The sequence below is a fragment of the Loxodonta africana genome, chromosome 19, assembly GCF_030014295.1.
Source record: "Loxodonta africana isolate mLoxAfr1 chromosome 19, mLoxAfr1.hap2, whole genome shotgun sequence".
Classification (NCBI taxonomy): Eukaryota; Metazoa; Chordata; class Mammalia; order Proboscidea; family Elephantidae; genus Loxodonta; species Loxodonta africana.
Genome location: NC_087360.1, coordinates 10450444 through 10465654, shown reverse-complemented (window position 1 = coordinate 10465654; position 15211 = coordinate 10450444). Strand labels below are relative to the sequence as shown.

General features: G+C 41.1%; 1 protein-coding gene across 6 annotated transcripts in view; it reads left to right on the top strand.

Moving 5' to 3' along the window:
* The window catches only part of HECTD4 (HECT domain E3 ubiquitin protein ligase 4), a 188624-nt gene that overhangs the window by 109025 nt on the left and 64388 nt on the right, over positions 1-15211 (top strand). For all 6 annotated transcript variants that reach the window (XM_010599885.3, XM_023539324.2, XM_023539325.2 and 3 more), the window contains exons 28-40: positions 175-263; positions 668-843; positions 2493-2628; positions 2746-2887; positions 2985-3151; positions 5268-5414; positions 6331-6515; positions 7828-7981; positions 9444-9724; positions 9943-10132; positions 11382-11463; positions 13637-13839; positions 14582-14717. In XM_010599885.3, coding sequence (XP_010598187.2) covers positions 175-263; positions 668-843; positions 2493-2628; positions 2746-2887; positions 2985-3151; positions 5268-5414; positions 6331-6515; positions 7828-7981; positions 9444-9724; positions 9943-10132; positions 11382-11463; positions 13637-13839; positions 14582-14717 — 2088 coding nt within the window. The remainder of the gene's footprint in view (positions 1-174; positions 264-667; positions 844-2492; positions 2629-2745; positions 2888-2984; positions 3152-5267; positions 5415-6330; positions 6516-7827; positions 7982-9443; positions 9725-9942; positions 10133-11381; positions 11464-13636; positions 13840-14581; positions 14718-15211) is intronic.

Sequence of the window (15211 nt, the reverse complement as noted above, 5' to 3'; positions counted from 1 at the left end):
TTTTAATCATTAAAATATCAACGAATGACGGACAGATGTCCTTTAGGCATAGAAATGTGGACCAAAGGTGGCGTTTTTCCCCCTGAAATTTCCTGTTCTGATAAACATATGTACAGTACAACTTGGTTTTGACAGATCCTGCATACCACCTTTTCTTGACTTTTCCTTCTTTAGAACAAAATGAAAGAACTAGAACTTTTGTGTTCAATGAAGGAAGTCTCCTTTGATGGAAATGATCTTGAAAACATGGTCCTATCACTGAGGTTAGTGATGTTAATAACTACCTAGGGTTAATTTATTACCCTGATGCTCAAAACCAAGTGTAAAGATCTAGTCTCTTAATAGTTTTTTTTTTTTTTTTTTTCCAATTTGTGCATTTACTAAATATTTTAGAGCTGGAACTCTTAGTTTTTTGGAAGTAAAAAGATTTTAACCATCAAAAGTTAGCATATAGGCATTCGAAACTGGGGAACAGAAAACAAAACAGGCCACAGTTTGTAACATTGCTGTCCTTGGATGGGGAAAGGGGGAAAGCGAGAAACCTACGTATTAGGTTAGTTTTGCTTAGTTTCCCCTCTCTCTCCTCATAGCCCTTGTAATTAAAAAAACCCACATTGTTTTTGGGAAGCTGAAGGACGACTAAATGCACATCAGCCTTTCTTTATAGGGAGAAGTTCCTCCATGAAGTGAATTCTCTTATTCAGAAACCCTCACACCCACTGGCTAAAACGAAGGCGTTAGTGAAGAGTCTCATGAATCGAGCCGAGCTGTTGCTGCATGTCACCATCGCGGCCCAGTCGGGCCTCACGAGAAGCATCTCCGGGACGCCTGCGGAAACCCCAGGTACTGTTCAGGAGGGCATTTCTGAGGCCATCCGGCTCCCATCTATTCACAGAGTATACATCAGCAACTTTGAAAAAATCACTCGTGTACTACTAGAAAGAAAGAAAAAAAAAGGAAATTTCAGCATTTTTAAATTTTGTCTTTTTCTTTTTTCGGTCAAGAAATACATTTAACTGAATTCATGTGTCACTTTGTGTGTCAACTAATAAGTTGCAGTGGTGTTTCCTTGTCTGCCTCGATCTTTTCTGGGGGCATCCCAGGACCCCAGTGACATCTGTTTTTACAATCAAGCACCTCTTGTTTTTAGTTTCCGGTTTATCATTTTCATAGCAACAAATATAATTAGTGAACATTGTGAATCTTGTAACATACCTTTTTTTCTCTATACTTGACTCTGGGTTTGTATTTCATCTTCAGTAATTATGTGGAATGGCGGGAATTTTTGTGAATTAACTTTTTCCTATTTACGTTTTAATTGTTAACATGAAAATAAGTCTCTTAGGGAGACCAATGAGTGCTCCTACTTAGGACAGGAGCCGTACACTGGGTGTAACCCACAGTGCTAATTCTGAACCTGAGGGAGCAGGTTGAATAAACATGTTCTTAAATGAAAGAGTCCGTATAGTCTAGCCCCACTTCCTGCTGGACGGTATTGAGCAAGCAAACTTGTTTTCATCCCAGCTGATCACCCAGCGCTCCTCTCATTTGGAACCAGGAGTTTAGGATGACTCCCAGATATCTGACTCTAGTGATAGAATACCACTCCTTGCTGACTGTGTGGTATAGTCCCGTGCCAAGATGGTCTGCTTCACCGCATTCCTGGCTACGTGAGCCCTTGGTTAATTAAAAATCCCATATAAAGACTTAGCCACTCAGTAAGGCTGATGATGCCATCCCAAGAGCCTGCTGGCATCAGGAATAATGAACTGGTAGTATCCTGAGAGATAGCATCATCTTCAAAAATTATAAATTAGGTTTAAGCTGTGTAACTACTCTTAAGGCAGATACAAAATGACTTCTCCACTTTCTCAACGTCTTTTTTTCTTAGCTGAGCTTTCCATGCCAGTTTTATTTTCTTCCATTTAAATGTTCTTTTATGAAAAATTATTTCCCTGGACAGGGTTAAGGAGTACTCTGATAGGAAAGGCTGCTCAGATTCCCGCTCAGGGGCGGTATTTATTCCACCAACCATGACCAAAGCAGAGAGATCACCAAATGGCAATAGGTCAATTAAATAAATCTGGGATTAAAGGGGGATAAAAGCTATCTCCGAAAAAAAACAAAAAAACAAAACTGGATTTATTTGAATTCCAGGAATTATTTTCTCTGTCCTTTCTTGCTTTTTAGAATGCTTATATTAAAAGCGATGGTTTGTGAAATTAGATGAATTTTTTCAACCTTTCTTTGGAAAACCAATTTAATAAAAAGATTTTTAATTTTTCAAGTTAAAATTGATTACCTAATGTTTAGGTTTTTTTAAAAAATTAGCCTAAAAGCCATCAATGTGCTATGCTAGCTGGACTGGTAGCTGAACTCAATAGAAGATACGCTTAGACTATTGGGTAGTTCTGTGTTGGGCTTAGCTTTGGCTGTACCTCCTCACAGATTGGATAGCAGCAACGTTAGCCTTTTATCCCTTTGTCTTCCAGCTTGTAAGTCAGCCTCCGAAACAAAGGTGATCCCTCATGCTGCCCGGCAGCCTCTTTTCCTTCGCAGCGTGTCGGCCCCTTCTGACCTGGAAATGATTGGTAGTGAAGACTTGGAATTTACTAGAGCCAACCAGAGGTAAATGCTAATGGCCAAGGTTGGATTTCCACATGCAGCTGAGTGCATTCATCCCAACAAACTCCCCGAGAGTATTTCTTGGGCTGCTGATCTAAAGTCCCTTGTTTTTCCCTGTAGGCGGCGCCATGTGACCAGCCACCGCAGTAGTTCCTTCACACTCCTGCAGTCGTTGGCCATTGAGGACAGCAGGGACAAGCCCACCTACAGCGTCCTGCTGGGCCAGCTGTTTGCTTTCATTGGCACCAACCCCGACCAAGCCGTATGTCATATTTTGCCAGCTACAGACGAGCACATGGCTTGAATGGCCCTGTGACAGTTAGAAGGAGTCAGGTGTATTTCCTTGTTATGCATTTCAGGTGTCCAGCAGCAGCTTTCTTTTAGCAGCGCAGACAAGGTGGCGGCGAGGAAACACTCGAAAGCAGGCCCTGGTGCACATGCGGGAATTGCTGACAGCTGCCGTGCGCGTTGGGGGGGTGACACATCTTGTAGGCCCGGTGACGATGGTCCTTCAGGGAGGACCCAGGTCAGTGGTTTCTGTCAGTTTATGCTGTCCTGTCTACAATGGACAAAAGCCATTCCAAAGATCATTCTTCAAGCCAAAACATAGGCATGGTATTTGCTAAGGTTTTCCCCAAAAATACCGTATTTTTATTTTTATAAAAAAAAGTGGTATATGGTTTTGCAAAAAACCCAGTTTATATAACAGAAAATAAAAGTCTCTTTACCACCTGCCTCCTAAATTCCAATCTGTTTATTAAGAGCTTGTTGTATTAGCTGTACATGTACGAAGAGCTATTTAATTCTCTTCATACACATAGAAGTATGTGTGTAATTTTTTTTTTTTTTTACTTACTTAAGATCATATTTTGCCTGCCCTTCTGCAACCCAGGTTGCTTTCCTCAACATGTCCTGGATCTCTTTATCTTTTCATGTTAGTACAAATAGACCTGCTTTATCATTTTTAAGAACTTCATAGATTTCCATCATATGGATGACCATATTTTATTTTTATTTGATGTATTCCCTACTGATGGACACATAGGTTCTTTTTTGTTTTGTTTTTACGTTAACAACAGTGCTGTAGTCATCGTCCGTCTACCTGTATTTTTGTATAATTTTGAGATTAGTTTTACTGGATCAATTCCTAAAAATGTAATTGTAGATGTTAACTTTGACTAAGGTTTTATAATTTATTTGTGAGGCGTTTTTCTATACTAGTTCCTAGCTGGGCTTCAGAGATCTTCAGGTAGGAATAGAAAAGATATTTGTGTTCAAGTCCTGGACTGGAACTACTAAAAGTTGCTTATACCTCCTGGCAATTCTTTGAGGAATTCTGGCCCACAAGCTGGAGGGAAGCGTGTTCACTAAGACCTGAAGTTAATGTCTTGAGAAATGTCCATGTCAGTCAGGAGAGGCCAACTTACACTTTGGAAACAAACAGCTTTGAAACCTCAATGGCTTAAAACAACAAAGGCTTAGTTCTCAATCGTGCCATATGTCCATTGAGTCTATCCTGGCTCATGGTGATCCCTCAGGAAACCAGGATACAAGAGGAGACTACCATCTTGAAAGCTGCCAGTCCCCTGGTCTCATTGGCTAGAACTAGTCACACGGCCTACCTAACCACAAGGGGGCCGGGAAATGCAATCCTACCACATGCCCAGAAGGAAATATTTGATGAATAACACTAATGATTACCACAGCTTACTTCACAAATAATTTCTGCATAACACTGGCAGCTTTATTCCTTTTCTCCCAATTTTTAATGTAATTGTAGAAAAATTTGAAATTATTTTTGCAGAAAATCCTGAAGAATAAAATAAAAATTATCTGTAAACCCACCATCTTAATATCTATTAACATTTTAGTGTGTTTGTTCTAATCATAAATATTTCCTATAGTGTTGTTAATGGTTGTATAACATTACATCATATTCCTGAGCCTTCGTTTAACCAATTCCCTATTTTTCAACCCTGAATTAGTTGTATTTATTTTTTTGTATAAATTTTAAGTAATATTTCGTTGCATATCTTTATAGATAAACCCTGTTAGCTTCAGTTCTCAACTGATTGCTATAGATTCTGCCTCATGTTGTGTTTTTACATCGGGAAAATCTTAATTTCATGTCAACTGGTTTCTTACACTCTGCTACAATCTGAATGTGGGTTTGAAAAAGACAGCTAATCTAGTTGGGCCTTGGTTTTCTCATTAGTAAAGTTACATTTACAGTATTCATTGTTGCATGGAATATTACAGATGTGTCTCAAATAATGACTACATTATCAAATAAGTCTTAGAAATGTTGGATACCATTGTTCTTGGAGATGCTGTAGACTAGCCTTATTAAAGGCTCTGAGAAGTCCTACAATAGAGAAGCCTGCTTAACTTTACCTAACCCAGATTTCCCTGACTTTTCTTGAGTGTGGACCGTTGTCTTTAACGCACACCTAGAAATCCTGCAACAGTCTTCTGTGGTCCCACAGATTGGTAAACACTCGGGTTATGATCTCCAAGATTCCGCAGTCCTGGATTTGTCAACACACTTTTGGGTTTCTCAAAAGAATTCTTCTGCTCTCTTGATCACTGACACTGTTCTTGACATGGTTCAGGAAGCCTGCATTTTGGTTTCTGTCTCGTAGAATCGAAGAACTTACCTGCGGTGGGATGGTTGAGCAGGTCCAGGAAGCCTTTGGAGAGACCATGACCTCCGTAGTGTCTTTGTGCGCTCGTTACCCTATTGCGTGTGCAAATAGCATCGGGCTTTTATGTACCATACCTTATACCAGGTAAGCAAGGAAGTGCCTTTTATTGTGTGTAGGTTATTCCCTAATAAAGCTGATTAAATAAATTTTTATTTATTTATTTTTTAATTTTAAAAATTGGATTTTGAATTTGATTATCCAGTGACACTATCACTCTGACTAAACAAGCTGGCCTGTTGACAGATACCTAAATTCCTATGTCAGTTCCTGATTAGTGAGTTCCTACATCATCACATGCAGCCATTAGGGGATTACATTACACTGTAAAGATGGGCAGGTTTGAAGGAAAATAAAAGTTCCCTAGGAAATTATTCACAGTTTAGCAAAAAAATTCTACATATGCACATTTGTCTTCTTTTTTAGCTCATTTGATTAATAGCCTAAAGATGTCAAGCACTCATGGAGTCATTCATTGAATTCCCTTCCCGTGAAATATATAACTTTTTCCATTATAGCAATCTTGAGTTGATCTAATTGATTTTTGTTTTGCTGTTTCATATAAAAGGAGCCCTGGTGGTGCAGTGGTTAAAGCACTTGGCTGCTAACCAAAAGGTCGGCGGTTGGGACCCACCAGTCGCTCCCCAGGAGAAATATGTAGCAGTCTGCTTCCATAAAGTTTACAGCCTTGAAAACCCTCTGGGGCAGTTCTACTCTGTCTTATAGAGTCATTATAAGTCAGAATCGACTCAACAGCTGTATGTTTGGTTTGGTTTGGTTCTGTATGAACAAACCGGAATTTGCACTCTCTTTTTATTTATAAAGGAAACCATCATCATAAAAAACATTTTGTGCTTACTTGTGCATGGTAGTATCCTACATTGTACACAGAGAACTATACTGACATGTCTTATGCTCCTTTGACAACCTGGACCTTAAATAAAAGTTTCCTGAGGGTCAGTCAGTTATATTTATTTCATACAACCCTTTCCCCTCTGCCCAGGAGTGAAGAGAAGTGTCTGGTCCGCAGTGGCCTTGTCCAGCTCATGGATCGACTGTGTAGCTTGAGCAGTCAGACTGAGTCCAGCTCCAGTGAGAAACAAACCAAGAAGCAGAAGGTGGCCACCATGGCCTGGGCAGCTTTCCAGGTGCTCGCCAACCGCTGTGTGGAGTGGGAAAAAGAAGAGGGTAAGAAGTGGGCCTCCTTCCCAGAGCACATGGATTTCTTCCATCAGTGTGTTAAGTTTATGGGCTGGATGGTGGTGGTGGGGGGAGCTAAATTAAATTGCATAACCAGATGGGTTTAATCAGTTAATGACTTAATGAGGGCCTTTTGTCAGTATGCCTCCATGAGAATCTGTAACTGCACCATGACACAAAACAGTATCCTAACACCCTGAAACTATATACTAATGCCAAAAAATTGAGAAGATATTTTCAATTTATTTCTTATCAATACTACCAACAGTCTTCAAATAAATGTTTTTATGAGCTGGTTTTTCAGTTGCATTTTCAAAGTGATATTTCCAAATTATAATTTTAGTCACCAATCTAATTTGAAAAGTAGAACTGAAGGATAATTTCCCTAAAATATCTAAGGTCTGGGTATATAGTTGTTTACGTACCTATTCTTTCAATATTCATTTTAATATCTTGAAGTCCTGTTATATGGCTGAAGTTGAATAAGACATCATTGTTCCCTTTAAGACATGGTCCAATGGGGGAAATAGACCAATGAATAATGAACAGTGCAGCCAATGCCATAGCCAAGCTGCATGCAAAGTGCAGTGGGAGCATAGCAGGCCCTAAGTATATTATACAGACTTACTGTGTGTAAGTTGTACTGCAGTAAAGATATTTTTTAGTTAAAAAATTGGATTTGGGGCTTTGATTATCCAGTGACACTATCACTCTGACTAAACAAGCTTGCCTGCTGACAGACACCTAAATTTCTTATATTATCATATGTGGCCATTAGGGATTGCATTACTCTGTGAAGAGGGGCAGCTGTGCCAGGGGTCAGGAAAGCTTCCCAGAGAAGGTGAAGTGGGAATTGTTGTTGAAGGAGGGGTACGTGCAGAAATCCAACCCTGGCAGGTGGGAAGTTAGGAAATGACAATCTTTTGTGGCTTCTACAAGGGATGTGTACGGCTCTCTAGAACTACAGTGGAGATAGAAAGGTCCTGAAAGGCCTTTCATTGTGTTTTAGAAGAGGTATAGTAGGAGTTAAAAATCAAGGTGTTTTCATCACCAGTAAAATGGTGATTCTTCCCTGTCAATCAAAGTATGTTCCTTGGTTACTTATGGATTAATTGTATTCAGTTTTAATTAAGAATAATGTCTCCCCCCAACACTTCGTTATGTGCAGATTTCATCCAATAAGAAGGCACTAAGCAGATGGTTAATGAAATACTGAGCAAAATAAAGACAAATTGGGCAAAGCGAGGGCTTTAAGACAGGAAATTTTTCACTGCGCTTTAATCTCTCTTTACTTCTGAAGGCGGTTCCACAGAGGCCGTGCACTCTGGCCTGGCTCGTCAGGTGTCCAGCCTGCTTACTAACCACCTTGCCCGAGCCACCGAGTGCTGTGGCAACCAGGCTGCTGGGAATGACGCCCTCCAGGATGTCCTTAGTCTTCTCAACGATCTCTCTAGGTATGATGGCCCGGAGCTACGGGGTGAGCTGGCCTCCCTCTTGAGTTACTAGGGTTTCCTTGTGGTGGTGGTGGTGTTTTGAATCATGTAAGTTACTAAGCCCTTTTCATATGCTTCTACCTCAAGAAAAATGATAGAGGATAAAGTCATTGAAACATAGTAAGTATTTAAGTTCCAAAACGTGGAAATTATTTAGGTGATCATGAAATACCATTTGCTGGTAATAGCTGCTGGCCTTTCAAGTAGACACAGTTTCATTCAGTAACCAAAATCCTTATCGCCTTATAGCAACGTTAAAGAATAATCATTCTTCCAAAGGCAAGATGAGAAGGCAGAGGGGGACAGGAGCTGGTTGAATGGACACAGGAGATACAGGGTAGAGAGGAGGAAAGTGCCGTCACGTTGTAGGCAGAGCAACTAGGGTCACATAACAATGTGTGTATAAGTTTTTGTATGAGAAACTGACTTGAATTATAAACTTTCACTTAAAGCACAATAAAAAAAAAAGAATAATCATTCAGCACCTGTGCTTGCTTTCTCATGCTGTGTCTTTAAAAGAAAATACTCTGTGATGATTTAGTACCATCGTGTGTGAGCAGTGATGTAAAAGCTTGGCCCCCATAAGACTGTTCTTTTGGCTTCTGCTGGACTGTAAGTTTTCTTAGTGAAATGCAACAAGTTCAGCTGTCACAGATCTGAGAATGTTGAGGCAGTATAATGCTGTATGATATCTTTGACCTTGAACTACTCCTAAAAAAGAAATAAAAGACTCAAACAGAAAAGCTTATAGTTTGATTTTCTAAGTCTCCGTGCTCCATGAATCACACTGGTATTGTGTGCAGTCAAGTGAATCTGACTCATAGTGACCTTATAGGACAGAGTAGACCTGCCTCATAGTTTTCTGGGCTGTAATCTTTTTTATTTTTTATTGTAGCGTAGATGAAGGTTTAAAGAACAAAGTAGCTTCTCATTAAACAATTAGTACACATGTTGTTTTGTGACATTGGTTACCGACCCCACGACATATTAAGACTCCCTTCTCAACCCTTGGGTTCCCTATTACCTAGGCTGTATTCTTTACAGGAGCACATCGCCATGTCTTTTCTTCTGAGAAGCCGCTGGTGGATTCAAACTGCGCCCTTTCGGTTAGCAGCCGAGCACTTAACCGTTGCGCCACCAGGGCTCATTGTCAATCACACTAAGCTATAGGATTTCAATTAAATAAACATCAGGGGTTAGAAAATGTTTAAAAATCATTTTTTAAGTGTTACTGGTCATCAATGAGCTCTCATCACGTTTATAAAAAACCTTAATTCTCCTTCATCAAAACATAGTGCCAGATCCATGTCTTCCTCATGAAATCTGGTTTCTTCACTTTGCTTAGCCTCAGCTTAAGAAGCTCTTGTTTCTAAGTTTCTGTAGATCAAAACTTCTAGCGCTGTTTACCTTCACTTCTTCCCAGGAGTCACATCGGTAAAGCCATCCTGAGCCAGCCAGCGTGTGTGTCCAAGCTCCTCTCCCTGCTGCTTGACCAACGCCCGTCCCCAAAGCTGGTCCTCATCATTCTTCAGCTGTGCCGGGCGGCACTGCCACTGATGAGCGTGGAGGACTGTGGGAATGTGGAGCTCCCGCCATGGAGCTACTCCGTTCCCTCTTTAAACAGTGAACAGGAGGATCCCAGCGACCCAGCTTCCAAGATCGCATCACTGCTGTTGGCAAAGCTGGCAGACTACGTGGTCCCAGGTGAGGAGCTCCCGGATGGAGAAGTGGACTTCTGTGACAGTCAGCCCGAGAGACCTGACTGGTTCGCAGTTGCCACTGTGCTTCCTCTGATAAAATAGAGACGGAGAAGGGACGGAGGGGGTGCGGAGCAGAGATTCCACAGCCAGGGTTTCCACACGCAGAGGAGCCACAGAAACAACATTGCATTTTTCTGAATGGGCTTTGCTTTTTTCTTGAAGGATGTCAAACAGTTCTTTCTCCTACCGCTTCTGAACCCGACACCACATTAACAAAAACCAGTCCCAAGAGTTCCTTAAAAGGAGATAAAGATCCTGGAGAAGAGAGTGAAGCAGTGGATGGCAAGCTCTCTATATTTATCCACAAGCGGGAAGACCAGTCGTCCCATGAAGTTCTTCAGCCATTACTAAGGTAACTGTAATGATTGTAGTAGCTATTGTCACTGAGCAGTAACCATGAGGCAGTCACTGGGCTGATAAGTAAGGCCCTTATGTATGTCACCTGACTCAGCTCCCTGAACAGCCCGAGGAGGTGGACACTGGTCTGTCATTGCTGCTGCTGCATTACACGTGAAGAAAGGGAGGCAGAGCTGAAACGCAAACATAGGCCTCTGTGACCGCAGAGCCCGAGCGCTGAACAAAACTCAGAACTCTCTTTCCAAACCTAACAGAGGCCTAAAGCCCTGCTGAGAATGTATTGTTGTTTGCCTCCTGTGGAAACTCTACGGCATTCCTTGGGCTTAGAGAAGGAATAGTGCGGCTTGGTTTCAGTTATGGGCGTCCTTCAGCCCCCAGAAAATTTGGGGAAACCATTGACTGTGAGGTGGAGAAATAGGGAAACTTTTTTAAAGCTTTAATTTGTTGAGCATTTATTTCATTGCTCACCAAGGAAATAAAAATGTAATTATTGTCCTTATGTTACAACCCTACAGGGCCTTCTTAATGAGAGCCAGGACAACAGGAAACCTTCCACGTAGCATAAGGGAATTTAGGACAGGTAGCTTATGTCTCACATAGAGGAGTGCTCTCTTCAAATAAATGATTTGATGATGTCATCATCCCATAATTGGATCCCTTGTCTACCATTATGGCAACTGAAAGAACTAGTGAGATGATGGCATGAACTAAGCAGGGTCAGGGCAGGCCAGTGCTTAGACGAAGAAATCTCCAAGAAACATTCTTGGCCATTGCAAAATGTCGTAGTACAAATTGGGTGAAAGATTGTTTAGAAAGCCAGTTTTAGGCATCTGGGAAGACTGAATTATCAGAAAGGAAGAACTAGCCATGCATATCAAGGCATTAAATTCCCTCACTCTGGAATGTATAACTTGCTGAGTTCCTCCTGTATGCCAGGCCTTCCATTTATTTTAAGTTCAGATTTTCATTTTTGTTCAGCTCTTTAGTTTAGACATCATTTTCAGGTAGGTTATTAGATGTCATTACAACTCTAAAAACAATCGTTATTTCAGACCGTAACAGTGCTATCATTAAGCAATAGTAAATCATTTTGTTTTTGAAAAATTGAGAGTCTTACTGAAATTTTAAAAGCCTATTTAGCATCTAATGCTGGCCTACCTGTTACTGGGTTGCTTTACAGCACGCAGCCCCCGCCTTTGATGGTATCTGTAAGTCTGCACTGCTTTTTGTCTTTCCTTTTGTAGTAGCTCAGAAGGACGGCCTTTCCGGCTTGGTACTGGCGCCAACATGGAGAAAGTTGTGAAAATGGATCGCGACATGACCAAGGTAACCCCAAAGTGGAGACACCTGCTCTGACAAAACCTGTGCTTGAGGAGCATCTACCACGCTTCAGGTTCTCAGGAGAAAAAACAAACAAAAAAGAAAACACTAGTTTAAGTTCCCACAAAGAGGCAGTGTGAGAAATTGAAGTCAGTGGCTTAACTGAGGCCATTTCAAAAAGAGCTAGTCAAAAATCCATTTGTCATTAATGTTAAAATGTAAAAGAGAGCTCTCAGTTTTAACTTAGAAATTTTTTCTTAGCTCTTTTAAGAAAGTTTTACAGCCTAAAAATACAGTTCAAAAGTGATGAGGTTATTAAGAGAACAAGAGATAGTAAGAAAGAAAGACAAATAGCCCATAAAAACATAAAAAGACACCCAGGTTTACAATTAGTTAATTACTGTAAAACAAAGGAATAAAAACAATAATGTATCATTTTTCACCTGTCAGATAGGTAAAGTTCAGGAAGATCGATAATAACCATCACTGTTAAGATGACATAAGTAGGCGTTCTCAAGTATCCAGAAATGAACACACAAGCATGTTCATCACAGTTTTGTTTGAAAAACCAAACAAAATAGAATCCACATGCCCATAAGTAGGGGATTGGTTGAAGAAGTTGTTACACTCATATAGTGAAATACTGTGCAGCTCTTAAAAATAATGAGGTAGCTCTAGTATATACTGATATGGAAAAGTAGTCAGGTATATTGATAACTGATGAAAGCAAATTGAAAAGCTGTGTATGTAGTGCCATCCCATGGTTATGTGTGTTGGAACGTGTATGGGGAAAAACATCTAGAGAGCTCACAGTGATCTCTGACTGGGTCAGGGCCTGGGATGTATATGGAAATTTAACTTTCTGCAGATAATATTTTATTATATGAGTTTTTGAAAATGAGCCTGGATTGCTTTGGTAATTGGTGGTGGGGGAAACAGATTTTTAAAAGCGTAGTGCTGGGGAAGGGGAGAAAAATAACTCACTGGATAGTGGACAGCTGTTATTTCTGGTGATGGGAAAGGCAGTACATAATATGGGGGAAGTTAGCACAACTTGACCAAGGTGAATGAAGACACTGAGAGGTACACAAGAATAAAGAACATTACAGTAAATGTTATATACAATTTTGCAACAACTGTAATAACAACCAAAAATATGAGTGTGGTTACAGAGGTATGTATGTATGGTGTATGTGTACAGGAAGGTATATGTGAGTACACATGCATGTATATATGGGTATATTTGTAGGCATAAGTATATACGTGGTTGGGTGTGCTACATATGTATTCACATATATAATAAAGCTCACGGGGGCACAGTTACAGAGACCTCCTAGACATATCCATACACCTCGCTGAATTAGTTTATGGGGTTAAAGGGTTTGGGACCATAGCCTCGTGGAACGACTCAGTCCGTTGGCGAAACATAGTGCGTAAAGATAATGTTGCGCATCCTAATTTGGTGAGTAACATCTGGGGTCTTAAAAGCTTGCAAATGGCCATCTAAGATACAACAGTTAGTCTCTTCCCATTTGTAGCAAAAGAGAATAAAGGAAACCAAAGACACAAAGAAGAAACTAGTCCACAGGACTAATAAACAAACCACGACCTCTTCTAGCCTAAGACCAGAAGAACTAGATGGTGCCCAGCTACCACTGACCAGGGACACAACAGAAGATCCCGGACAGAATGGGAAGAAAAATGTAGGACAAACTCAAATTCCTGAAAAAGACCAGACTTACTGGACTTACAGAGGCTAGAGAAACCCCAAGACTATCATCCTAAGATAGCCTTCAAACTTTGAACCGAAGCTACTCCTTTCAACCAAGTAACAGATTAACTTATAAAATAAATAATATCAACTGTGAGGCGTGCACTCCCTTAAACAATGAACTGTGGAAGACCAAACAGTCAACATTTACCCAAAAGCAAAGATGAGAAGGCAAAGAGGGGCAGGGCTGCTAGATAAATGGAAACAGAACAAATAGAATGGAAATAATGAGAATGCTGACACATTACGAAAATTATAACCAATGTTTTGGAACAATTTTTACAAAAATTGCTAAATGGGAACTTAATTTGCTATGCAAATGTTCACCTAAAACACAATATTAAGAAAAAAAATGTCACTCTGAGAAAATAAAATAAATATCCTGTACGTATTCAAACTGACCCCCAGGGTGGCTGTTGCGAAGTGATTACAGAAGAAGCAGTAGCTGCTCTTCGGAAGGCAACCAAGTGGGCACAGTCAGGCCTCATTGTCAGTGTTGGGCCACCTGTAGAGTCAGTCAACCCAGAGACTGTGAGTGGACTGTCCACAGGGGACAAGAAGAAGACCGCCCAAACCTCCATTTGCCGTGAGAGGAACTCTGAGCTTGCAAGGTAAAACCTTTCACACAGTAGAACCTTTCCAAGCCCTGCCCACACTTATTCTTTAATGGGTTTGTTTTTAGGGTTTTAATTTTATACCATCCCCTTTGGCCTGCTGGAAATGAAGGGAGGGGCTTACAGTTACCCATCTGTGGTAGTAATTGCTCTCCAAGCGGAGTGTGAGGATCTCTGAGGAATGCTCGTCCAAGTAGATCTGAGGTTATAAGAGTAGGGAGGTGCTGGCCAAGCGGACATTTACAGCCAGAGGATTGTTTTTTTCTAGGAAGTCCACCACCAGGAACACCAGTGGCAATTTTTTTTGAGTATTAGTAAACTCTGGTCTTGCTACCTTGACTTCTTTTGAAAGAAATTTCCCCATTGCTCCAGCTGTGCACGTCGCCTTCTTTCTAGGGCTGGAAGGGATGAGTGAGTGTTGCCTCTGGGAAGGTGCAATGTGTTCTGTGCTTGCAAGCCAGGAGTAGGTGCAGCACAGTGTCTTTCCTTGATCCTGGCGGCCTCTTTGATAAAAAGTGTGATGAGGTCCATTGTGTCAGGGGATTCTTCAGATACCAGAAAGTGAGAAGGGATTTCTTCCTAGTAATAACTGGCTTTCTTTTTTTTCTCAGTCAACGAAACCCACTTCTCTTTAGTATAAACAGGAGCTGTTTCCCTCTAATGCTAACCCTGCAAGCCACTTGTCTGCACTCTTACCAATCACTGGGCACCCACAAGTTTGCCATGTTGACACTTGCAGGACTGATCCCGTGCGACCGTTCATCAGTGGGCACGTGGCTAACAGCATGGCTGCCGAAGTGATTGCCTTGCTTCACAGTTTGTTGATGGCTCCTGAGTCAAATGCCGCCCAAATATGGACCACGACTGCAGAAAAGGTCAGTGCCATGTTGCTGCTGAGCTGAGCATGTGAGAAGGAGGTTCACGCTCCATTCTTGCATTGGAATCACGCATAGCAGGGGATGTTTTAGTGAAGAGGTTTCCCAGACTGGCCACATGTTCCTGTTAACTGTGTTTCCTCTGGATTTAGCAGTTCCAACTCTGTTAACCTGTATCTCCTGTTGCTGCCAGTTCTAATATTGCAGACAACAGGACAGTACACCTGGGGAAGGAAAGGCAGTTCTTGTTTCTTCCTCTTGCTTGTGTTAGATTGGTCCTGGCATTAGGAAATCACCCAGCCTTGGTGTATGGATTTATTAAGTGTACTTCCTTAGGCCCTAAGGACAGCCGGCCTCTGTATGATTTATATTACCCTGAGTGCTCTGTCAGGAGGTCATACATCATGATGAACAACAGCCCACTTTCCTGAAAACTATAGATCTGCAATCAAGTCCCCCTTCCCTGCAGTCATTCTTCAAGTGAATTCCTTTCG